Source organism: Macaca nemestrina, chromosome 1 (assembly GCF_043159975.1).
Source record: "Macaca nemestrina isolate mMacNem1 chromosome 1, mMacNem.hap1, whole genome shotgun sequence".
In the NCBI taxonomy this organism is placed as follows: domain Eukaryota; kingdom Metazoa; phylum Chordata; class Mammalia; order Primates; family Cercopithecidae; genus Macaca; species Macaca nemestrina.
Window position 1 is genome coordinate 63,697,891 of NC_092125.1, and position 23,447 is coordinate 63,721,337.

Below are 23,447 nucleotides of genomic sequence, written 5' to 3' on the forward strand. Positions count from 1 at the left end.
GAGGGGAGCTGATGCCTGTCCCTCTTAGACTTGCAGCTCGGTCCTCTTGGCAGAGACCCCCCGCAGGAGTGCAGCACCTTCTCCCCAACGGACAGCGGGGAGGAGCTGGGGCAGCTGTCCCCTGGCGTGCAGTTCCAGCGGCGGCAGAACCAGCGCCGCTTCTCCATGGAGGTGAGGGCCTCTGGAGCTCTGCCCCGGAAGGTGGCAGGATGCACGCACAGGGGTGTGCACAGGAGGGCAGCTGCCTTACAGCCAGACTTTGTGAGTTCAAATTCCAGCTCTGCCATTCATTAGCTCTGTGACTTTGAGCAAGTTACTCAACCTCTGTGCACCATGGTCTCCTTGTCTTTAAAATGGTCATCATGGATTAAATGGGTTAATCTATGCCAAGTGCTTAGAACATTCCTGAACTTAGCAAGGGCTAGACAATTTGACTATTTGATCCACACACATAGGCCCAAATATATGAAAAAATATACTTACAGAATCAGTGCCTGTAAGGGCATGAGATTGATGTTGCACAGATGGTGATACTGTGGCCCAGAGAGGCGGAGAGTGACCTGGTTGTGCTAAGGTCACACAGCAGCCCCGGGTGTTCATGTGTATGTCTTGAGCACACACTGGGAGCAGCTGTGAGCTTGGGGTCACAGCCTGTGATTGGGCTCTGAATGGTTGTTCTGCAGGGAACGCTAGGTCCAGAGTGAGCGTCTGGGGCCCCACAGCCCTAGCTACCCTGAAGCCAACAGTGGTGTCCCCATCTCATCCCTGTCACCACAGGACGTCAGCAAGAGGCTCTCTCTGCCCATGGATATCCGCCTGCCCCAGGAATTCCTACAGAAGCTACAGATGGAGAGCCCAGATCTGCCCAAGCCGCCCAGCCGCATGTCCCGCCGGGCCTCCCTGGTGAGTCCCAAGAGGGTCAGAGGACACAAGGTGGGGTGATATGCCCTTCCCAGCACAGGCATATCAGTCCCAGCTGAGGCCTATATGGTGTTTCCAGGAAGATTCCTGGGCCTCTGGCGCCACCTGCTGGCTTGAGTGCATTCAACTAGATCGTCCTCCTACATCATCCATTTCCTAGATGGGTCCCACTTGGGCTAGAATGGGACTCTAAGCCCACACCAGGTCCCACGATCTCCACATGGTTAAGATCAATAGGCCAGCTGGCATGTGCCTTCCAGTCCTAGCTGCCTATCAGAGCTGTTTGGGACATCTTACAAAACACAGACTCTAAGACCCCTCCAGACGCCTATAGAATCAGCCTCTCCGGCTAGGGGGTCCGGGAATCCATCTTGTTAAGGGTTGGATACACCTGAGCTAGAAGTGTGCTGATGAGACACACCGTCAGGTAGGTGGGTTCTGAACTGGACACTCAAGGTAAAATGGGAAAAAAGGCAGCGTTCACTCTGGAGGAGCTTGTGGTCTCAGTCGGAGACACAGGTAGCCAAGATGTGCAACAATCCCAGGTGCCACAGCCCTGGGCTCCACACTCTCGGCTGTCCTGAGAGGAAGAAACTCACACTTCCATGAGCTCTGTCCTTTATCACAGGGATAAAGGGAAAACGAGCCCCTTCCACCATGGGGTCTCATCCCTTCCCTCCCAGAGGCTGGAGTTGGGGGAGGTGTCATGTCTGTGGAGCTGCTAAGGGCTTCAAGCTCATGGCATTCTGTGTCTCTCCCTCTCAGTCAGACATTGGCTTTGGGAAACTGGAAACATACGTGAAACTGGACAAACTGGGAGAGGTAAGAGGCTGGGTATGGTCTTCTCCAAATAGCCAGGCAGGATGGCTTGGAGGAGGGGCAGACCTCCCTGGTCGGCCCTCTCTGGTTGGCCCTCTCATGGCCCCTGCCCCATAGAGGTGCACAGTCTTGGTCGTGCACTCTGGCCCAGCCTTTGGCAGGGGTTGAAGTGGGCTCAGATCCTGAAGGAGGGCGTGAGGATAGAGTAGCCATGGCCCTGGGCAGAATCCAGTCTTTTTTTTTTTTTTTCTTCAAGTCCTTCTTGCCTGGGTTCAAAACCTACCTCCGCCATTTACTAGCTCTGTGACCTTTGGTGAGTTACATGACCTCTCTGTGTGCCTCAGTTTCTTCCTCTGTCCAATGAGATAGTAACTGTCCTATCACATAAGGTTATTGCGAGGATTGGGCAGGTTATGTACAGCACGCAGACAATGCCTGGCACGTAGGAAGTGCTATATCACTTAAGTATTTCTGTTGTCACTGTGCAGAGGCCTGGGGTGGGTGAAGGTTTACAGAGAGGGCAACACACAGCCCTTTCCCTCCAGGAGCCCAAAGAGGTGACCTCTGTGTAAACATCAGCATCATATAGGGAAGAAAAAACCTGGTGTTATCATAGAGGGGCACACGGCGTGCTGGGGCTTAGAGGAAGGACGGATTCACTCCAACTGGGGGTCATTAGGGATGCTTCCTGGAGGAAGTAGGCTTTGGAGGAAACAGCATGTCAGTGAAGGGAGGAAGGGCACTCAGGCCCCAGTCATAGCCCAGGCAGAGGCACAAATGGGGAGACACTGGGCAGAGGCCAGCAGCACCTGAATGTGCCTGGGACCGCTGCGGCCCTCCATCCCAGGGCACCTATGCCACAGTCTTCAAAGGGCGCAGCAAACTGACGGAGAACCTCGTGGCCCTGAAAGAGATCCGGCTGGAGCATGAGGAGGGAGCGCCCTGCACTGCCATCCGAGAGGGTACAGCGTCCTAGGCTCCCACACTCCCCCTGGGGCTTCAGGAGGAGGGGTTCACCAGCCTGCGCCCTGGTAGGAGCTGGGGGTGGAGGGTCATTGCTGGAGTGGGACTCCTGGAGCTGACCCCAAGAAAAGAGGGTATGGGGACACATGGCGTCCTGGGGACCCAGGCAGGCCCGTCTCCCCGCAGTGTCTCTGCTGAAGAACCTGAAGCACGCCAATATTGTGACCCTGCATGACCTCATCCACACAGATCGGTCCCTCACCCTGGTGTTTGAGTACCTGGTGAGAGTCGGGCTGGGGCTGGCAGCCTCTCCCTCTTGTGGTAGAAACAGGGTGTGGGTAGGGGAGTGGGAAGCTGAGGAAGTGGGAGAGGTGGGATGAGGGCGAACCAGGCCTTGTTCTGGAATCAGGTTCTCAGATGTTCCCGTGCAGGAGTGGGCCAAGAGCTCAGGCTTAGGGGTGGCTCAAGCCAGGGACCTGTCCCACTAGTGGGCGTGGGTCCTTCCCAGGGAGGGGCTTCCTCTCCTCAGCCTGTGTCCGGGCTTCTGGCCATGGGGCAGGACTGAGTCACGCTCTGTGTTCCAGGACAGTGACCTGAAGCAGTATCTGGATCACTGTGGGAACCTCATGAGCATGCACAACGTCAAGGTGAGGCCTCAGGGGCAGGGTCCCCCCATCTTGGCAGCCACCTGTTCAGAAGCCCAGTGCGGGGACCCACTCTCACCTCCAGGGATCCGGCTGCTGGGGTGGCTCAGACCTTCTCACCTGGGAAAGAGAGAGAGGGCAGTGCCATCAACGAGTCTAGGAACTGGGTTGAGCACTTTACCTCAGGAACAGACACACACTCTCTGCCACTGTCTAGCTGTTGGTATAAAATCCACTCCCAACTCTGAACATCAGTTTCCCCATCTGTCAAATGGGGGTGTGAGCTACCTGCCAGAATGCAGGGAGGCTTCTGGGGAAACTGGGGGTTATGAATGACCTCTTCTGGTGTTTGTTAAAGAATCAAGGCTGGGCGTGTTGGCCCATGCCTGCAATCCCAGCACTGGGAGGCCAGGGCAGGAAGATGGCTTGAACCCAGGAGTTTGAGACCAGCCTGGGCAACATGGCAAGACCTCATCTCTACTAAAAATTGAAAAATTAGCCTGGCACAGTAGCGTGCACCCATAGTCCCAGCTGCTTGAGAGGCTGAGGCAGGAGGACCACTTGAACCCGGGAGGTTGAGGCCGCAGTGAGCCATGATCACGCCACTGCATTCCAGCCTGGGTGACAGAGTAAAACGCTGTCTCAAAAAGAAAAAAAAAAAAAGATCAAGCACATATGTCTCCACATAGGCAGGCATCCTGACCCCCGTGCTCCTGACTGAGACTTCTCTGGCCTCCCCCACACTCACTGCCTCTTCTGCATCCCTGGTGTCCTCCCCTCTGGATGGGACTCCCTGGTGTGGGTTGGGCCCAGGATGGGGGCTGCAGGGTGGGCAGGAGAATGAGGGGCTTGTGCTGACCTCACTGCCAAACCCCTGCCCCCATCCCGGTCCCAGCCTTGGAGCAGAGGCTTAGGACCACCTTCCACCTCACATTTCTCTTCCCCCTCTCCCAGATTTTCATGTTCCAGCTGCTCCGGGGCCTCGCCTACTGTCACCACCGCAAGATCCTGCACCGGGACCTGAAGCCCCAGAACCTGCTCATCAACGAGAAGGGGGAGCTGAAGCTGGCCGACTTCGGTGAGGCTGGGGCTAGGGCCGGGGTCTGATGCCACTGGGGTGCCTCAAGGTGTGGGTGCAGTGGGGGAGGGCATAGCAGTCAACCCCACAGCACCTGTGGACAGAGGTCCAGTGACATGTCTGCCCCCAGGACTGGCCAGGGCCAAGTCAGTGCCCACAAAGACCTACTCCAATGAGGTGGTGACCCTGTGGTACAGGCCCCCCGATGTGCTGCTGGGATCCACAGAGTACTCCACCCCCATTGATATGTGGTGAGTGAGCGCTGTCGGGACCGAGGAGGGGAGGACAGGCCTGGCCACACCTCCAGACTCTCTTGCTGCCCCAAGGGCCTCGGGGAAGAACTTCCTAACTTCCTTTGCCTAAAAGCCATGTGACATCCTGCTGAACTAGATGTTAAAAAATTAAGTCTGAAATATAATCGGTTAGGGTTTCCCTGGCTTAAATAGACCCTCCCCCAGGGGCCTGTGGGAGGTTACCAGAGACCCAGAGAGTCCAGGAGGGCCCCTATAGTAAATACGATGAATCTTCCCCAAGCATCAGTCCCAGTGAAAATTTTGAAAGAGAAGTACTATTTTTATGTTAAAATGAACAAGCGTATGATTTGGTGTAAAATGAAAAATCAGCCCAAATTGCAAGCCGAACCGCCAGTGGTGATGAATGGCTGCTGTGACTCCGCCCCGAGGTTCCCCCGGAGAACGGATTTATGTACTTCTCTCTTCCAGTGGGGCACACAGTGGAGAGAGTTTGAGACAACACTGCTGAGAGAATTGCCACATGGGCGCTGGCTGCACAGACCCAAACCTCACAGAGCGAAAGGGGAGAGGTCGCAGCTTTCCCGAGCCCAGGGAAGCCCCCAGAGAGGGGCTGTAGTGGGGGCTGGGCAGTTCTAGGAGCCTCCACTGCCCTGGGCCACCCCTCCGCCGCCAGAGCCACGACCCCTGCAGCCAGCTGTGGCAGGTCGTCGTTGGTGCCCTGGTGGAGCAGCCCTAGGAAGGGCGGCCGCCCCTGCCTGATGCCGCCCCTGCCCCTTGCTCCCCGCAGGGGCGTGGGCTGCATCCACTACGAGATGGCCACAGGGAGGCCCCTCTTCCCGGGCTCCACAGTCAAGGAGGAGCTGCACCTCATCTTCCGCCTCCTCGGTCAGTCTCCCGCTGCTCCGCCCCTCTCACCACCAGGGGGCGCCGGAACTCCGTCCAGCCCAGGCGCCGAGCGGGACGGGGAGGAGCGGCTCGCCTAGTTCTCTCCCGGGCGGGGACCCCCCTGTGGCCTCGGCCATCTTTGCTCCCACCTGCTACGTTGCATTCCTTTCAAGTCGGCCTTGGCCCTGGGCCTCACTCAGGCCCTCCCCACCTTCTCTCGTCTCCCCAGGGACCCCCACAGAAGAGACGTGGCCGGGCGTGACCGCCTTCTCCGAGTTCGGCACCTACAGCTTCCCCCGCTACCTCCCGCAGCCGCTCATCAACCACGCGCCCAGGTAGCCCCTGCGCCCGCACCGCCCCTCCTGCTGTGGCCCTGGCTCTCCCACCCCCGCTCAGGCACAGCCTGTGTCCGCGCCTTCTCCTTGCAGGTTGGATACGGATGGCATCCACCTCCTAAGCAGCCTGCTCCCGGTGAGTGACCTCCCGGCGGGGCCCAGGGAGAGGCAGCCAAAGAGCCGAAGTCCCCGTGCCCCATGCTAGGCCTACGTCCCAACTTCTGTGGCTCGTGTGTTCACACGTCTTTGAAACATCTTCCCTGTACTCTCCACCCCAAGGCCCAGGGGAGCGCTGGCCTCCATACACATCCTCTGGAGTCTCTGCACTGCGAGCCCAAACCGTTACTAGCTGTGTAGCTCTGGGCAAGTTACAGAGCTCCTCCATGTCTCCGTTTCCTCCACTGCAAAGTGGGATTAATTCCTATTTTATAAGCTGGCAGTGAGGATACATTGAGATGACAGGACACACTTAGTGTGGTGCCTGTCTTCTAAGGCACACGATGAAGGGTCGTTATCGGCACAACGCTATGTTCTCCTTCTAATCATGGTTGGTTTGCATCTGTATTTCTATCTCAAGAGAAGGTCACTGTCCTCAAGTTTCATTTCTGGTTTTTTCTGGTGGCTGGAGACCAAGGAGCCTTCCCCTGAGTCTTGAGATGGCTTGAGGTTGGATTTGTGGTAGGGGCTGGAGGCTGACCTAGGGCTTCTCCTGTTAGTCTCAAGCCCCACCCACCTTGGTGCTCTAACCAGCACAAGAGTCCTGCTGCTCAGAGGGTTCCCTGCAGCCCCCCAGCCAGGGCCCAATAGCCCCACCCTGTGCCTTTCAGTATGAATCCAAGAGTCGCATGTCAGCAGAGGCTGCCCTGAGTCACCCCTACTTCCGATCTTTGGGAGAGCGTGTGCACCAGCTTGAAGACAGTGAGTGTTGTCCGGGCAGGGAGCAGGGCCACCCAGAACCAAGGAAAGGGGGTGGTGAGTGTGGGTAGAAGAACCAGAACAAAGAGGCCAGAAGCCCCAGGCCCAGCTGAGCAGCCCTGGGCACCTGGCCTCCCCTGCTGGGGTTCTCACTGCAAACTGAGGGGGCAAACAGTGGAAATGAGACGCTGCCTCCAGGGCTCAGTTGGTCCCGCTCCACCCAGCTCTCTCTCCACCATGTCCTCTCCCCCAGCTGCCTCCATCTTCTCCCTGAAAGAGATCCAGCTCCAGAAGGACCCAGGCTACCGAGGCTTGGCCTTCCAGCAGCCAGGTAGGGGCTTGTGCTCTCCTGGAGCCCTTCCCTTGTTAGTGGAAGCCAGGACAGGCTACCCCTCCCCAGTGGGGAATCCCATGGTCCCTCCGCCACTTTCTTCCCTTTGGAGTCTTCAGGGAGCAGAGAAGGGGTTGGTTTCTCCTGCCTAGGCTTCCTCGTCCAGCTCTTCCCTCTTCAACCCTCACCCCAGACAGGACATTGTGTTTGACAGTAGCCCTGGCAAAGAGGCATGCTGTCTTTGGTGCATTCTCTTTGCAAACTCTGAGCTCTCTAATCAGATTCCATCCTGGGAGAACGGTCCTTTGTTCCTAGAACAGTCAATGGCCTTGGACATTGACAAATGCTTCCCATGCATCCTGTCCTTTAATCCTTAAAACACCCCTTGAAGTTGGTACTACTACTGTTCCCCATTTCATAGTCAATGAAACTGAGGCTCTGGGAGGTTAAATCACAAGACATGCAGCTAGTAAGTAGCAGAGATGGGATTTGACACCAGGTCGGACCCCCTCCTGCGTGCATGCCCTTGCTTGCTCTGTCAGAGCAGCTCTGGGGGACAGTGACTGTCCCTGCTGGTCTGGGGTATGCCTTGGCCCAGCCTCTTCGCTGCAGCCCCACCTCCTCCATTCTCCAGGACGAGGGAAGAACAGGCGGCAGAGCATCTTCTGAGCCGCGCCCACCCTGCCGTGGCCCAAAGGACAAGAGATCACATGGACCACAAATTCGGGTAGGATGGAACCTGTGTGGCCCTTGGAAGACTGAAGAACGAGGGCTGACAGCCAGCCCAGAAGACCGTTTGGCAGCCCTGCTGGCCACGGCTGTTTCTTCTCTGTGCTTCCCACGTGCCTCCCCAGTAGTCCTCACCTGCATACCAACCCCTCCATTACCCACGTTGGGGCTGGCATGAGCTGCTTCCCTGAGAAGACATGAGAGGGAGGGGGGACCTTGTACCCTTTCCCACCCTGAAGTGTTTGGGCACCTGCGTGGGATGCACATGGGCGAGAGAATTAAGGCGCCAGGATGGGCACTGTGCCCTGGATACAGGCTTTACCCTCCTCCCCCAGGGGCCTGCCTAGGGCCAGTTTGGTAGTCCCCTTTTCTGGTCCCTTGGAGCCCACAGATGTGTCATCTTTTTCCCTTCTGAGAGCAAGAAGAGACATGGCATGCTCTCTGGGACCCTGGAATCCTAGGTAACCACATGTGTGCCAAAGCCTGCCCTACCTGGCAGGTGTCCCACAGCAACAAAAGGAGTAGTAGTCCCCTTTCTTTCCATCAGCCCTACCCCACCCTCATTCCCCCGACACCCTCTGGCTTGAACCGTGGCTGAGCAGCGCCGGCATGCTTGGATGCCCAGCTATGTCCGGAGGTGGCCTGGGTCCGCCAGTTGCACGCCTGCCACCTCAGCCAGCCCCCACCCAGCTCACCAGTCTGAATGGAGTTGCCTTAAATTGGCAGGTGGTAGCGTGCTCACTGCCCTTGGAGCTGTGACCGGCTCCTGCCTGTCCACCCCTTCCCCAGGTGGCTTCTGCTTATCTTATCATCCTGGGGCTCCGATTAGCCAGGCCTGGTCAGGGTCCTGGGGACAGCACCCAGATATGCAGAGTCACCCTGACGCTGGTACCGGGCTGACCTCAGCTCCCGGAGGGTCGCACAGCCTCCCCATCCCTTCTTCCCGGCCCTTGTGGCTCGTGTCCACCTGATCCCAATACCAGCTTTCCCGAGCCCCTGCCACCCCAGAGGGCAGCCACGACAGGGAGAGGTATAGATGCCACCATCTGAGGTAGAGGAATGTGGACCAGGAGCAGGCTGTGATGCTGAGACACTTGCCTCGGGGGGCCGGGAGCCTGGGGGGCCAGGGCCCCTGAAGAAGGCTCCCCTCTGTATCCCCCAGGTGTCCTCAACACTGGACTGATCCTGAATGGCACAGGCCAAGGGGAGGCTAGCCTCACCTTTCTACCCAGGGCCCCTGCCCTGCCCACCTCAGGCCCCCACCCTCCACTCCTCCCCACGGTACTGTGAACATCCTGTGACTCAGCGCAGAGACGGATAATATATTTAATTCATGTTGTACAGAAAGGAGCGAGCGGTCTCATACAGAAAAGCTGATTTTGATAGATTGATGCCAAAGATGGAGAACCGAAGGCCCCTCTCCAGGCCTAATGAGTGTGGGTGGGGCGTGCTTGTGTGCGTGTGTGTGTGTGTGTGTGTTGTATATATATATATAAAATGAGGAGAGAGTTTGATTTGTGTGTATCTCTGACCTCCGCCTCACCCCAGGCTGTGGGACAGGTGCCTAGCATTCCCCCTGCTGTATCCTGGGTGCTGCTGCGTTTGGAGCGAGAAGTTGGCTTTTGCTGAGGAGCATCACTGGTGGTTGTGGGTAGGCAGAGGAGCCCCAGGCCTGGGAGTCTGACCTGTGGCCTGGCATTGGCCCAAGTTGGTGCCTGTGGGGTGGGGCTGGCCAGGAGAGCAAAGAAGGACTCCTGGGCAGGGGTCTGGGGTCTGGCCGTGCAGATGATGCCTGTGTTCCCAGCACCAAATGGCCCCTTGGCTTCTGGGGAGGGAGGAGGCAGGATCAAGATGGGGTTGACATGGGAGATGGCCAAGACCAGGGCAGCAGGATGAGGGTGTGAGCCTTGCTGTAATTCAGGCCCTGCAAGCATTACTGCAGACCTCGAATACACCTCCTGCTGTTGCCTACACCACCTCCCCATCTTTGATCTGGACGCAACCCCTGCCCACATCACACACAGCTCCCAAAGTGCTCAGAATCCTGCTGTTGTCCAACTCAGTGTCCAGGTTTGTTCTTCCCGAGACCACTCTGAGAATACCAGGCCCCAATCCCTGCCTCGTGTCCTGTCCTCATGCCTGGCCTTAAGCACTTTGCAGTTTGCCGGCATGGTTTGCAGTTACTGGAGAGGGTGGCTGCTTTCCAGAGGAGGAAGCTCATGCTGAGGCTGATGATGTCTCCCAAGGCTCTGGAAATAAGGGGCGGGCCAGGGCTCCATTCTCAGCCCAGCACCAGTTCTACCCAACGAGACCTCCTCACTTTGCTTGTAGACAGCCAGACACCAAAGTAGGATTGTAACTCAGACAATTAATGCTTGAGGGGAGGAGAAGGGCTGGGAAATGCAGTGGTGGGAATTGGAAACCAGACATTTATTAAGCTCCCTGCTGGGTGCCAGGCAGCCCTGTGCCCAGGCATTATCTCACTGAATCCTCGTGGAAACCCCCTTTTCTCCCCACTTTGCAGATGAGGACATGAGCCTCCCAGGGGTAGCCTGGGGTCACATACCAAATTAGAATCCCAGATGTCTGCCCCCCAGCCCTGTGGTCTTCAAGGAGTGGCAGGCGTGAGGAGGGTTAGGTGGAGACAGTGCAGAGGCCCTGGAGGGAGGAAAACACACAAGGAAGGACATGGGCAGATGCTGCCTTAAGGAGCACTTTGCAAGGCCATCCTTGTGGCAGGCAGAGGTGGCCCGGCGAGGCTGCATCTTTAGGAGTCGCTGGGGGCAGCCATTCTTGCTGCTGCAGCTGTGGCCCTGCGGTGGAGGCACACACACTTCTGACATCAGGCACTCTGAGCTTCTGCCCTAGAAAGCTGCCAGGGCTGGGGATGCGGGCCAGCCTGGGGTTGTGGAACTCAGCTGGACAGGCCCACACCAGGCCTTGGATATGGTTGGTGCTCAAAAAGTGATGGCTCCGGAGAAGGAAGCTGGGTTCGGGCATGAAGAGGGGCTGAGTGATTTTGGCCATGAGCTGCTACTGGGTTCCCAGGGACCAGGCTGAGCTACAACACAACCCAATGTCCTGGAGTGTCGGTTTCCTGGGCACCCCTGCAATCATTTCCTTATGCTAGTGACTCTCAAAAACAGGAGCCTGCCCCATTCTGCAGGAATTCCCGGCCCAAAGCAGCCCTTTGCAAGTCATTTCCCCCTCTGGCCTCACTTTTGCCATCTGCCTGCTTCTGGGACAGGTCAGGAATATCCAGGGTGCAGATGCCTTCCCCTCCACCATGGCAACTTGGCAGGGGCATTTGAGGCGTGCAGCAGCCCTGCAGCTTCAGACAAAATGTCCTATTTGCTGAACTCTACAGGGTGGGGGTGATATCAGCTCCCATGCTTGGCACTGCCCACATCATCCTATACCCCGGTGGGATCTAGAGCTGGCTGTCCCCTGCCTCACCCTCCTGTGGGCTCCCACTCACCGTTCCCCTACTGTCTGGGTCCAGTGGTCAGGGCTGATGTCTAATAGGCTACCACTCCTCTACCCTGCTAGGCCCCCTGGGCCAGCCAAGTGTCAGGCACTGTTGCAGGCCTGCTCCTTTCCTCCCTCCTTGAAGCATCCCAGCCTCCTTTGGGCCATCTCCCCACCTCTATCTCTGCTCAGACCCTTGCTTTTGGCCGTGACACTCTACAGCACCCCCATTGAGCCCCTTTATCTCCAGAAGCAAACCATCAGCACCATGAATTGGCCACAGCTGCCTCCATGCCTCGCCCTGTGGTAGATGCCAGGACATCAAGATACATGACATTCCACCCCCACCTTCCAGAAGCTCAGACCTGCCGGCAGAGATGGCCTTGATTACAACAGGTTTTATCAAGAACCTGCTGTGCATCCAGTGCTGTGCTAGGCACTGACATACATCTGTGAACAAGATGGACAACCCCTATTCTCATAGAGCTTATGTTCCAGTGGAGGTTATAAGACGTTATCCAAATCAACAGGCATATCAAGGGGGTCATAAGTGTGATGAGACAAAATAAAGCAGGGGCAGGGTTGAGGGGGAAGAATGTGATAGCATAGGGTGGGGAACTGCCTGGTCAGGGAGGGACCTCTCCATCGGAAGTGAGCTATGGGCTGGGCATGGTGGCTCACACCTGTAATTCCGGCACTTTGGGAAGCCAAGGCAGGCAGATCGCTTGAGCCCAAGAGTTTGAGATCAGCCTGGGCAACATATCGAGACCCTATCTCTATTAAAAAAAAAAAATTAGCTGAGCATGATGGCTTATGCCTGTAGTCTCAGCTACTCAGGAGGCTGAGGTAGGAGGATCACCTGAACCCAGGTCGAGCTGCAGTGAGCAGTGATCATGCCACTACCGTCCAGCCTGGGCAATAGAGTAAGACCCTGTACAAAAAAAAAAAAAAAGTGAGCTAAGTTGTGTAAGGGGGCCAGGTGGACTGTCAGGGACAGAGTATTCCAACAAAGGCCCTGAGGTGAACATGCTTGAGAACGAGTGAGAGGCAGTGAGGCCAGGGCAGAGTGAGCCAGGCAGCATGGCAGGAGGGCTGGATCACGTGGGGCAGTGGCTCTGCCCATTAGATCCACCTGGGAAGTGTTTAAGATGCGCTGCCATCCGACCCCAGCTCAGATTGATTCAGATGACCCTAACATGTAGCCAGGGTTGAGAACCGCTCACTCTTGCGGGGGCTTGTGGGCTGTGGTGGGGGTTCTGGATTTTATTCTGAGATGGGAAGCCACTGGCCTGTGTTTTTAAAGGCTCAGAGGGTCTAATAGGAGATGTCAGTCCCTATGAGGACGATGCTGGGGCAGGGAGAGGAAGGGTCTCCCGTGTGGTAGTAGAGCAGCAGCAGGTGTGGTGGGAAGGGGGAGGGGAAGCACCTGCTCTCCTGTGTTGCTGTGAGAGGGACTGTCATCCTAGTCCCAGGGAGGGCCACAGAGGCTCTACGGTTAGGTAACCTGCGTGGCCACACAGGGAGTAAGGTGGACTGTCAGTTCCAACCCAGGTCAGCCTACCTGAGCAGCTGCCTCTGGGCAGGTGTCAGCGCTGGCACGGACATCCCACCTCAGTTGTTTGCATGGAGAATGGGCATCTGGTTTCCAGGGACTGGGAAATCTTTGCCTTCTGGTCACCTAAAAGCATTGTCTGACAGGCAGCCAGTAGGCACCTGGGAGTTGGGCAAAAGTCACTGTCCCCCACCCCACCAAGTGCCCCCTGCCATCACCCAGCCCCTCTTCTGGACCCTCAGAACCTCCTGCCATCTGCCAACTAAAGGCATCATTGGGCGCCGGGGCCCTGCTCCCACCCTAGCTGTGGAGGCCCGGTGGCTGGCGTCATTGCTGATGGTCAGTGCCCAGACTCCAGGCGAGTGTGTGCCAATTCTCCCAGACAGGACGGGTGGGGCCAAGGGTAGCTCTGATGAGATTGCAGGTGCCACATGGCCACTTCCACTTCCTCCCTTGCTTTCGCCTCTCCCTTCCTCCTGCTTCTTTTTCCTTCTCTCAGTGCCCCTTGGGGGCACTAGATATTACTCAGTGGGCGGCCCTGAGTAACTGAAATCCAGAGATCAATAATCTGACCCAGCCTCTTCTCTAAGGAAGGAGATTTTGTAGCCTCTCCCTTGAATCACCCAAGCTTCCAGATCCTGAGGTGTGTTCTCAATGCCAAGCATCAACCCTTGCTCCTGCACCCGTGGGCCCTTCCTGGCGATGTGACGCAAACATGGAGAGCTGAAGCATGGACAGGGCGTGGCTGGGAGGATCCCCGCTGCCCTCCTGCGTGTGGTCAGCACTCCTGCTTGCCCCTTTCTGGGCTAGAAACTTCTAGCCCAGTTCCTCATCTTCCTGTCTTCTCCAGAGCTCCTCCCTCCCTAATTTACTCATTATCCACCAGATGGTTCCAGACTCTGTGCCGGGCTCTGTTTTCAGTACCCAGGATACAAACTTGACTCTGACTTAGACCCCACTCCTAGTAGCTCAGCGTCTCAGAGGCGGCTAGGATGTAATCTTTTATTCCTCTCAGCTTCTTAAGGTCTCAGCTACTTGGGGGAAAGACAGTTGTCCATTAGTCATTCTATTAAAATTTGCCAAGTTTTTTTTTTTTCTTCGAGAACAATAAAATGTTTTAATGTCCTCATGTTTTCCCTGGAGGAGGGATTGGCTGAGTCCTGGGTTCCTGGGGAGAAGGAATCTTCCACAACCAGGGAAATATCACACAGACTCCAAAATCACACAGACTTGGATTCAAATCCCAGCTCTACGGCTTGCAAGCTGTGTCAAGTTGGGAACGTTCCTTAACTGCTTTGTGCCTCAGTTTCCCTTTCTGTAAAATGGAGATAGTGATAACACCTGTTTCACAAGGTTGTGAGGATTTAAGAATGAATATTCAGGCCGGGCGCGGTGGCTCATACCTGTAATCCCAGCCCTTTTGGAGGCCAAGGCGGGTGAATCACTTGAGGCCAGGAGTTCGAGACCAGCCTGGCCAACATGGTGAAGCCCCGTCTCTACTAAAAATACAAAAATTAGCCGAGTGTGGTGGTGGACACTTGTAATCCCAGCTACTTGGGAGGCTGAGACAGGAGAATTGTTTGAACCCAGGAGGCAGAGGCTGCAGTGAGCCGAGATCGCGCCACTGCACTCCAGCCTGGGTGACAGAGACCCTGTCTCAAAAAAAAAAAAAAAAAAGAAAGAAAGAATATTCAGGAGGGGCCTGACCCAGAGTGCTAGGTAAGTAAGTTTCACATCCTCACTCTGCACACTTCCACCCACTTCTCCACAAGCAGGAATTCCAGCTGTCTCCCTCCTGGAAGTAAAGCGGAAGATCATATGCTTTTATTTCTTGCATTCTTCACTCTTGATAAGATCTCAATCAGCAAGAATGTATTAAGAACATCCTACTTAAAATATTTTGCAAGACTTTTAAAATGACCTCAACCCAGAGTTTTTCTCCATGGGAGCTTTAAACGTAGCTGGGAAAGTAAACATGGAAAGAGAATTTATGATAAAAGGCACTGGGTCAGTGTCACTCAAAGTGAAATCTGCTGCCTCTTGAGGTAGTAAATGCTTTGTTCCCCAGACTGGGAAACCACTTGGGAATTCCAGGGGCACCACTGCCTCTGGTACGTCTTGCCAGGTTCCTGAGGAGGCAGTGGCCAGATCTGCACCCGGCCTGACCCTATTCCTTGGATCTTTCTTTTTTGCTGTGTGGAGTAGCAAAGTGTAACTGGCAGATGAGACATTCCTCAGAGAAGCCAGATGAATGTGGCAAAGCATGATTCTGGGCTAGACAAACACCATTGTCCTTGGATTGCAGGATGCCAGGGGTATCCTCTCAGTCCTGTCACTGGCTTTGAGGCCAGACTTGGCTTTTCAGGACCTAGGACTGATTCTGGGGTGTGGGAATGAACTAATCTGGGATTTTTTTTTTTTTTTTTTTTTTTTGAGACACAGTCTCACTTTGTTGCCTAGGCTGGAGTGCAGTGGTATGATCTTGGCTCACTACAACCTCTGCCTTCTGGATTCAAGCGATTCTCATGCCTCAGCCTCTCAAGTAGCTGGGATTATAGGCATGTGCCACCACATCCAGTTAATTTTTGTATTTTTTTTTTTTTTTTTTTTGAGACGGAATCTCGCTCTGTCGCCCAGGCTGTAGTGCAGTGGCCAGATCTCAGCTCACTGCACGCTCCGCCTCCCGGGTTTATGCCATTCTCTCCCTCAGCCTCCCGAGTAGCTGGGACTACAGGTGCCTGCCACCTCGCCCGGCTGGTTTTTTGTATTTTTTAGTAGAGAAGGGGTTTCACCGGTTTAGCCAGGATGGTCTCAAACTCCTGACCTCGTGATTCTCCCGTCTCGGCCTCCCAAAGTGCTGGGATTACAGGCTTGAGCCACCGCGCCCGGCCAATTTTTGTATTTTTAGTGGAGATGGGGTTTTGCCATGTTGACCAGGTTGGTCTTGAACTCCTGGCCTCAAGTGATCCACCTGCCTCGGCCTCCCAAAGTGCTGGGATTACAGTCATGAGCCACCATGCCCAGCCCTCAATCTGAGATTCTTAACATTGGAGTTGATGAGAGTAGGAGGGCCACCTCAGAGAACAGGGGATGGGGCCAGAGGTTAGGGCTCAGTACTGTTTCCTGCCTTGGGCAGATGGCTTGAGTGGGTGCCTTCAGCCACCTGTGATTCCACACCTCTGGCCAATGTTCCACTTGATAATGGAATTTACTGCCTGGCTTCTCTGTAGAAGAAGAAGAGTGGGGGTGAGACAAGGTTGAGATTTACAAGCAATAGAGGCAGTCCTGTGCCAGGCTGCCTCAGCCTGAATCCTGGCACCACCACATCCTAGTTGTATGACCTTAGCCACATAGCATGGCTTCTCTCTGCCTCAGTTTCCCCACGTGCAAAATGGGGTGATCATAGGATGAGTGTGGATTAAATGAATTAGTATATGAAAAGCACACAGAGCCCAGGCACGGTGGCTCACGCCTGTAATCCTAGCACTTTGGGAGGTCAAGGTGAGCAGCTCATGAGGTCAGGAATTCGAGAGCAGCCTGGCCAACATAGTGAAATGCTGTCTCTACTAAAAATACAAAAATTAGCCAGGCATGGTGGTGCATGCCTGTAATCCCAGCTACCCAGGAGGCTGAGGCAGGAGAATCACTTGAACCTGGGAGGCGGAGGTTGTGGTGAGCCGAGATTGTGCCACTGCACTCCAGCTTAAGCAACAGAGCAAGACTCTATCTCAAACAAAAAAAAAAAAAAGAGGAAGGAGAAGAGAAGAAGAGGAAAAAAGAGGAAGAAGAGGAAGGAGAGGAAGAAGAGGTAGAGAAAGAGGAGGAAGAAGAGGAAGAGGAAGAAGAAGAATAATTTCCTGGTCATGTAGAAAGCACTACACAGTGTAAGCTGCTGTTATGTCATCTTTCCCTGAGGGTAGAAGCAGGCATCACCTGCCTTCTCTGTGTCACTGTGAGGGCTGTGACCAGGAGCCAAAGGTTTCTTACTAAAAGGAGGAATGGTTCCGTGGGGCACACAAGTGAATAAAACCCTTTCTGTGTATGGAGAACTACCTATCTTCCCAAAATGCCATTAGAGTTTGGGAATTCTGGTGTCACTTATTCTAACAGATAGATGTTAGGCAAAAGGCGATGAACTTAACAAACATTACCTAAATTTTAAAACTTTTTAAAAGTTAAGAGACATTTATTAAAACTTTTGGGAGCCAGGCACGGTGGCTCACGCCTGTAATCCCAGCACTTTGAGAGGCCGAGGCAGGTGGATCACCTGAGGTCAGGAGTTCAAGACCAGTCTGGCCAACATGGTAAAACCCCGTTTCTATTAAAAATGCAAAAATTAGCTGGGCGTGGTGGCATGCACCTGTAATCCCAGCTACTCAGGAGGCTGAGGCATGAGAATTGCGTGAACCGGGAGGCAGAGGTTGCAGTGAGCTGAGATGGTGCCACTGCCCTCTAGCCTGGGCAACAGAGTGAGACTGTCTCAAAAAACAAAGAAAAAAAAAAACTCCTTGGGTCCAGGTCCAGTGACTCACACCTGTAATCCCAGTGCTTTGGGAGGCTAAAGCGGGAGGATTACTTGAGGCAAGGGGTTCGAAACCAGGCTGGGCAATATAGCAAGACCTTGTTTCTACAAAATACTTAAAAAGTAGCCAGGCATGGTGGTGCATGCCTGTAGTCCCAGCTACTCTGGAAGCTGAGGCAGGAAGAGTGCTTGAGCCCACGAGTTTGGGCTGCAGTTAGCTCTAATTGCACCACTGCACTCGAGCCTAGGCGACAGAGCAAACCTTGTCTCAAAAAAAAAAAAAAAAAAGTCTCCTTGGCTTAGACCACTCTGTGAAACACTAGAGATTCAGAAATAAATAGAGTGTTCTATCCTCAAGGAATTCACAGCCTGGTAAAGGAGAGAGACATCGGTTGCAGAAATAACAATGGCTTTGAAGTGGGCTTTGGTATCTGCATTTCACAGATGTGGTAGAGATTATCCCAGAGATTGTAAACAGCTGCCCAGATGACTTGCTCCTTCCACCTCCCTCCACTGCCCTTCCTCAGCCCCTGCAGTACCTACCTGGTTTGCAAGCCTCATAAACTGAGTTGGGCCTCACTGCTAGGCTCATAGCGGTGAATGAAAATATGAACATGAAATGTCTGCTGCATCAGGAACTTGCTGGAACCCACTCTTGCCTGATCAGCTCTCCCCCTTCCCTTCCATGCAGCAGCAGGCACCTCAGGGCTACCCCTGCTGCCTTGAGCTTAGACTTCAGACTCCAGTGCTCATTTACAGTCACGGGGTACAGCCAATTTGGTTCCAAGGTGATTCCAAACTCTACTCCCCAACCTCCACCCCTAGGTGTTCCTGGGCTGCAGAGGGGCTCCAGAGAGGCTTCAGGACATCCCGCTGACTGTCCCACTGTAACCACTAAGGGTTGAGCCTCCTCGCCAGCAAGGTGCCTAAGCCCCTTGGACCCTGGCTCTGACTTCTCTGCATACTCTACAATCTTGCTACTAGACCAAGGACCCATTTTCCCTGAGGGCACCTCTTTCCTCAAGCCCTTGTGCCTGAGTCTGTCCACGTTCCCTCTGTTTGGACTTCCTTCTTTCCTTCCAGCTCCCTGCAGCACCAGTTCCAGTTTCAGTCACTGCGCCTTGGGCAAACTCCCTCACCCGGCTGAGACCTTGGTGCTTCTGTCCCTACAATGAAGGTGGGCCCTGGATGCCCTCAGAGTCTCATTCTTGCTCCTGGATTTTACATAAACGTGTCTGCTGTCACTTTCGTGTTTTATAATCCCCCCTCTTCTTCTTTCAAACATGCCTCCAACTCCCTTCCTCCAGGAAGCCTTCCTTGATCAGCCCTGTGAATACTCCCATATGCACTCAGTTCTGTGGTAGCAAGTGGGCCTATGCCAATGCTGGTGCCAAGGGGTCCACAGGGGCCTTAGCTCCCTCATAACCTCCATTGCCTGAAAGGCCACCCGAATACCTACAACCTAAGTAAAAAACAGAGCTTAGCATAGGAACAGTGACCACTTCTCAGTAAATTTCCCAAGCATTCTCCCAATCCCCAACCAGACTTACCCCAAGCCAGACAGTCTAGAAATTCTAGCTGTCTATAGTCTACACTCTTTTTTTTTTTTTTTTTTTTGAGACAGAGTCTCACTCTGTCACCCAGGCTGGAGTGTGGTGGTGTTATGTTGGCTCACTGCCACCTCCATCTCCTGGATTGAAGCAATTCTTCTGCCTCAGCCTCTCAAGTAGGTGGGACTTACAGGCACCCGCCACCACACCCGGCTAATTTTTTGTATTTTAGTAGAGACGAGGTTTCACCATGTTGCCCAGGCTAGTCTTGAACTCCTTAACTCAGGCAATCCACCCGCCTTGGCCTCCCAAAGTGAAAGGATTACAGGCGTGAGCCACCACACCCAGCCTAGGCTACACTCTTGTATCTAGGTTTTCAGTGTCTTAAGTCTTTTTGAGGTTTAAGTTGTAAGCTGCCTGGGTTGAAAACGGCCATGCTTTCTAATTCCTGATTGTGACCTCCCCCAGTGGCTTTGTCAGGGTAATGACACCACTTGGTGACCAAGTAATTTTTAAAATAATTATTTGGGTTTTTGTTTGTTTGTTTTTATTTTTTGAGATGGAGTTTCACTCTTGTTGCCTGGGCTGGAATGCAATGGTACAAACTCAGCTCACTGTAACCTCCGCCTCCCAGGTTCAAGCAATTCTCCTGCCTCAGCCTCCCAAGTAGCTGGGATTACAGGTGCATGTCACCACGCCTGGCCAATTTTGCATTTTTAGTAGAAACAGGGATTCACCATGTTGGTCAGCCTGGTCTCGAACTCCTGACCTCAAGTGATCCACCTGCCTGAGCCTCCCAAAGTGCTGCAATTATAGGCATGAGCCACTGCACCTGGCTAATATTTTTAGTAATTACGAAAATGCTTTCATGCCCAGTAGCCCTTGTTGCCTCACCTTCTGTGAGGGAGACAGAGCATGCACGATTTCCCCAATTCAGTGGATGGGGAAACTGAGGCTTTGGGATTTTGAACTCCTTGCACATGGTTGGTTAAGTGGCAACAGTTGGCCTCCTATCAGGCACACCCCTGCCCCAACCCTGTGCACCATAGGTCAGTGACTCTGAACTGCTTTATTTGCCAGCTCAGGTTTTAATCCGTTTCAGCATCAGGGCAGTGAGCAGTGGCCCCAGGGCTGGCAGGAGAGCCAGAATAAGCAGATTTGACTTCTAATCTGACTCACCCAACTGGTTCAGAATGCAGCCAAGCGGGGAAATTTGGGTGAGCTCCTCCTCTTCCCCTCCCTTGCTTGCTCTCAGAGTTGTCCTCTAGCCCCTCTCTCTACCCTCCCCACCCCCCCATGTAGGGGCGGGGTCCTAGGAGGATGTGAGCCCAGGGCCGCGCAGGCGGGATGTTTTTCTCCTCGGCATTGTTCTCCCATGCCCATTGTATGCGCTGAGAGCAGCACGTCACCAAGTCGCCTGGCAAGCTGTCAGCAGAGCTGGGGAATGTTTCCGGAGTGGACTAACCCGTTACGAATGGCCGAAACTTTTTAAAAGCGCTGGCATTTCTTTGGATGGCCAGACTGGGAGAGCCAAAGAGAAGGAAGGACTTGGAAACTCCTGACTTTGAGGCTAAAGGTCCCAGGGACCTTGGCAGACCCATGGTTTGCCAAGAGGGCCGTTCAGACTGGGCCTGCCACCCAGTGAGGGATCTGGAAATGTCACGTGGAGGGGAAATGGCAGGTGGGGCAGTGGATGGAGGGCTCAGCTGGAAGTGCGGAGGGAGTCAAAATTGTATTATAGTTTGTTTACAACACCTGACCCCAACTTGGAACTTGGGATGGCTCACACCTGAGTATGGGAAAGGACCTAGTCACCTTTGAAAGCTTCACTGAGCTCCCCACAGAGGAAATGGAAAGTCAGAATTGTTTTGGAGCAGGTCAGTGTTTGCCAGTGGGTGAGCAATGCTCAGCGCTCCCAGCTCTTTCCTCCCAGAGAAAGTATTCCTCTATGCATCCCTCTCTTTACCACTAGACCGGGGGCGCCATCTCTCCGAGGTGCTTTGCGTACATTTCCTCATGGTTTGATTGGTCTTGTGAGGATCAACTCACAGCAAGACCAATAAGCTTGTGTAGTAACCCATTTCTTATAGATGAGGAAACTGAGTTTCACAGAGGCTGAGATTGCTCCAGACCACACAGCTACTTTGTGGCAGAGCTGGGACTGGAACCCAGGTCTGTGACACTCCAAAGTCCATGTTCTATGACAGAATTTCTCAAGTATTCATGTGCATAAGTGATGACTGGGGTGCCAGCTGAGAGTGCAGATTTCTGAGCCCTGTCCCCTCTTCCTCATCCTAATTTAACAAATCAGAGTTGGGGGCAGGGATCTGTATCTTTGACAAATAACAGGTGACTCGGAAGCTGCTGGGGCACAGGTTGAGAAACACTGCCTTGGGGCTCTGTTGTTTTTTGAGACAGAGTCTTGCTCTGTCACCCAGGCTGGAGTGCAGTGGCGTGATCTTGGCTCACTGCAACCTCCATCTCCCAGGTTCAAGCAATTCTCCTGCCTCAGCCTCCCAGTTAGCTGGGATTACAGGCATGTGCTACCACACCCGGCTAATTTTTTGTTTTTATTCTCCAATTTAAAACTTTTAATTAAAAAGTAAACTTTAATGTCAAAAATGCAAATTTGGGGAGGGCAGAAGTATCACACACAAGGCTGTCATGTCACACTTGGAGGGTTGCACAGCAGACTGGGCAGAGGTGCTCCTCACATCCCAGACAGTGGGCAGCGGGGCAGAGGCCCTCCTCACTTCCCAGACAGGGTGGCAGCCAGGCAGAGGAACTCCTCACTTACCAGACAGTGGGCAGCCGGGCAGAGGTGCTCCTCACTTCCCAGACAGTGGGCAGCGGGGCAGAGGCGCTCCTCACTTCCCAGACAGGGTGGCGACCAGGCAGAGGCGCTCCTCACTTCCCAGACAGGGTGGCGACCAGGCAGAGGCGCTCCTCACTTCCCAGACGGTGGGCAACGGGGCAGAGGCGCTCCTCACTTCCCAGACAGGGGTGGCGGCCAGAGAGAGGTGCTCCTCATTTGACGCCTGGCCAATTTTTGTATTTTTAATAGAGACAGGGTTTCACCGTGTTGACCAGGCTGGTCTTGAACTCCTGACCTCAGGTGATCCGGCTGCCTCAGCTTCCAAAGTGCTAAGATTACAGGCATGAGCCAGTGCACCCACCCAGGACTCTGTTTTATGACTTCAGCCAAAAGAGCAACAACCTGGTCTGAAAACACAGGCGCAGCCCAGGGCCCTGCTGAGCCCTCAAGGGGTGGCCCTCACCCCTCACTCCACCTTCACCTATGGAGTGAAACCCAGGAGAAGTAGCCCAGGCTCTCAGAAGGCAAAGGACCCATCTTCTGCCTAGAAAATCTTCCATTGCACTTTATAACATTTTCAACCCCCAAAAGAGAAACCTGAAACACACCGGAACATTTATTCATCCCTCAGAGGTTTATGGGCCCCTTGCCATGAGTAAGGGGTTGGGACAGATACCGCTCAGATGGGTAAAGCAAGTTTCTCAGAGATGGGTGCATCAGGACCCTCCTGTTTCAGAATTATCTGAGGGTTTGCTAAGAATGCAGAGTCCTGGACCCTACCCAGACCTCCAAAGTCAGAATCCCTGGGGGATGAACTCTGGGAATCTGCATTTTAAATACTCTCCTCAAGCAATTTTGTAGCAAGTAGAAGTTTGAGAAGCGGTTTCCTGAGAGTCTGGGAAGGAAAGGAACTGGGAACGCTGTAGCTTTGGGTCCTGCGGGTTAAAGACCATGGTAAGACACCCAAACTACATTTGTCAGCCAGGAATCCCTGGGGTGCAGCTGCGGATTTGTGAAAGGAGAGCTGCATGTGGCATGTGGAGGTCTGGGTTTGAATCCTGGCTTGGCTACTCTGTGATTCTGGGCCAGTGACTTAACCTCACGGAGCTCAATTCCTCACATGCCAAATGGGATACTCTAGTCTACTTCCCAGCATCACCACGAGGACCTAGTGACATGCCGCAGCTCCAAATGAACAGCGCGGGCTTGTGCTGGAAGGAGCTCATTCTGCATGATGTGGCTCTAGGCAATGCCATCAATGGGCTCCTAGTAGCCTCGAGCTGGAGCAGACCCACATCACTTTGCTGGGGAGCCAAGGGCTGGGGTGGGGTGGCTGGTTAGAGTTCAAAATCAGACTCTGGACTCATGGGGTGGCCCAGGGTACCCAAAGAGGGTCAGAGCTCAAGCTGTGCCTCACAAGACCCTGAAGAAGACAGTATAGCCCTGGCAGGATAGCCTTGTGGTTAAGGGCATAGGTTCTAGAGCCAGAGGGCTCAAATCCTGGCTAGAGTACTTGCTAGCTGAGCGACCTTGGGCCACTTACTTCACCTCTCTGTGCCTCAGTTTTCTTATGTGTAATATGGAGATATAAAAAACGTACCCACTTCCCTGACAGGGGAAAAGCCCTCAAAATATGTCACACATATTAAGCCATTATTGACTATTA

The 23,447-nt window shown here is 54.1% G+C and overlaps 1 protein-coding gene across 4 annotated transcripts in view; it reads left to right on the forward strand.

Moving 5' to 3' along the window:
* The window catches only part of LOC105484819 (cyclin dependent kinase 18), a 30,898-nt gene extending 18,990 nt beyond the window's left edge, over positions 1-11,908 (forward strand). For 2 of the 4 annotated variants that reach the window (XM_024793780.2, XM_024793781.2), the window contains 13 exons: positions 778-903; positions 1,687-1,743; positions 2,588-2,702; positions 2,890-2,984; positions 3,288-3,350; positions 4,302-4,425; positions 4,556-4,676; positions 5,467-5,564; positions 5,794-5,899; positions 5,993-6,035; positions 6,727-6,817; positions 7,068-7,145; positions 7,780-9,639. In XM_024793780.2, coding sequence (XP_024649548.2) covers positions 805-903; positions 1,687-1,743; positions 2,588-2,702; positions 2,890-2,984; positions 3,288-3,350; positions 4,302-4,425; positions 4,556-4,676; positions 5,467-5,564; positions 5,794-5,899; positions 5,993-6,035; positions 6,727-6,817; positions 7,068-7,145; positions 7,780-7,814 — 1,125 coding nt within the window. In that variant the 5' untranslated portion in view covers positions 778-804 and the 3' untranslated portion in view covers positions 7,815-9,639. Of the gene's footprint in view, positions 1-28; positions 262-777; positions 904-1,686; positions 1,744-2,587; positions 2,703-2,889; positions 2,985-3,287; positions 3,351-4,301; positions 4,426-4,555; positions 4,677-5,466; positions 5,565-5,793; positions 5,900-5,992; positions 6,036-6,726; positions 6,818-7,067; positions 7,146-7,779 lie in introns of all 4 variants that reach the window. The other 2 variants (XM_011746831.3, XM_011746832.3) reach the window with 2 other exon arrangements.
* Positions 11,909-23,447: the final 11,539 nt, after the last annotated feature.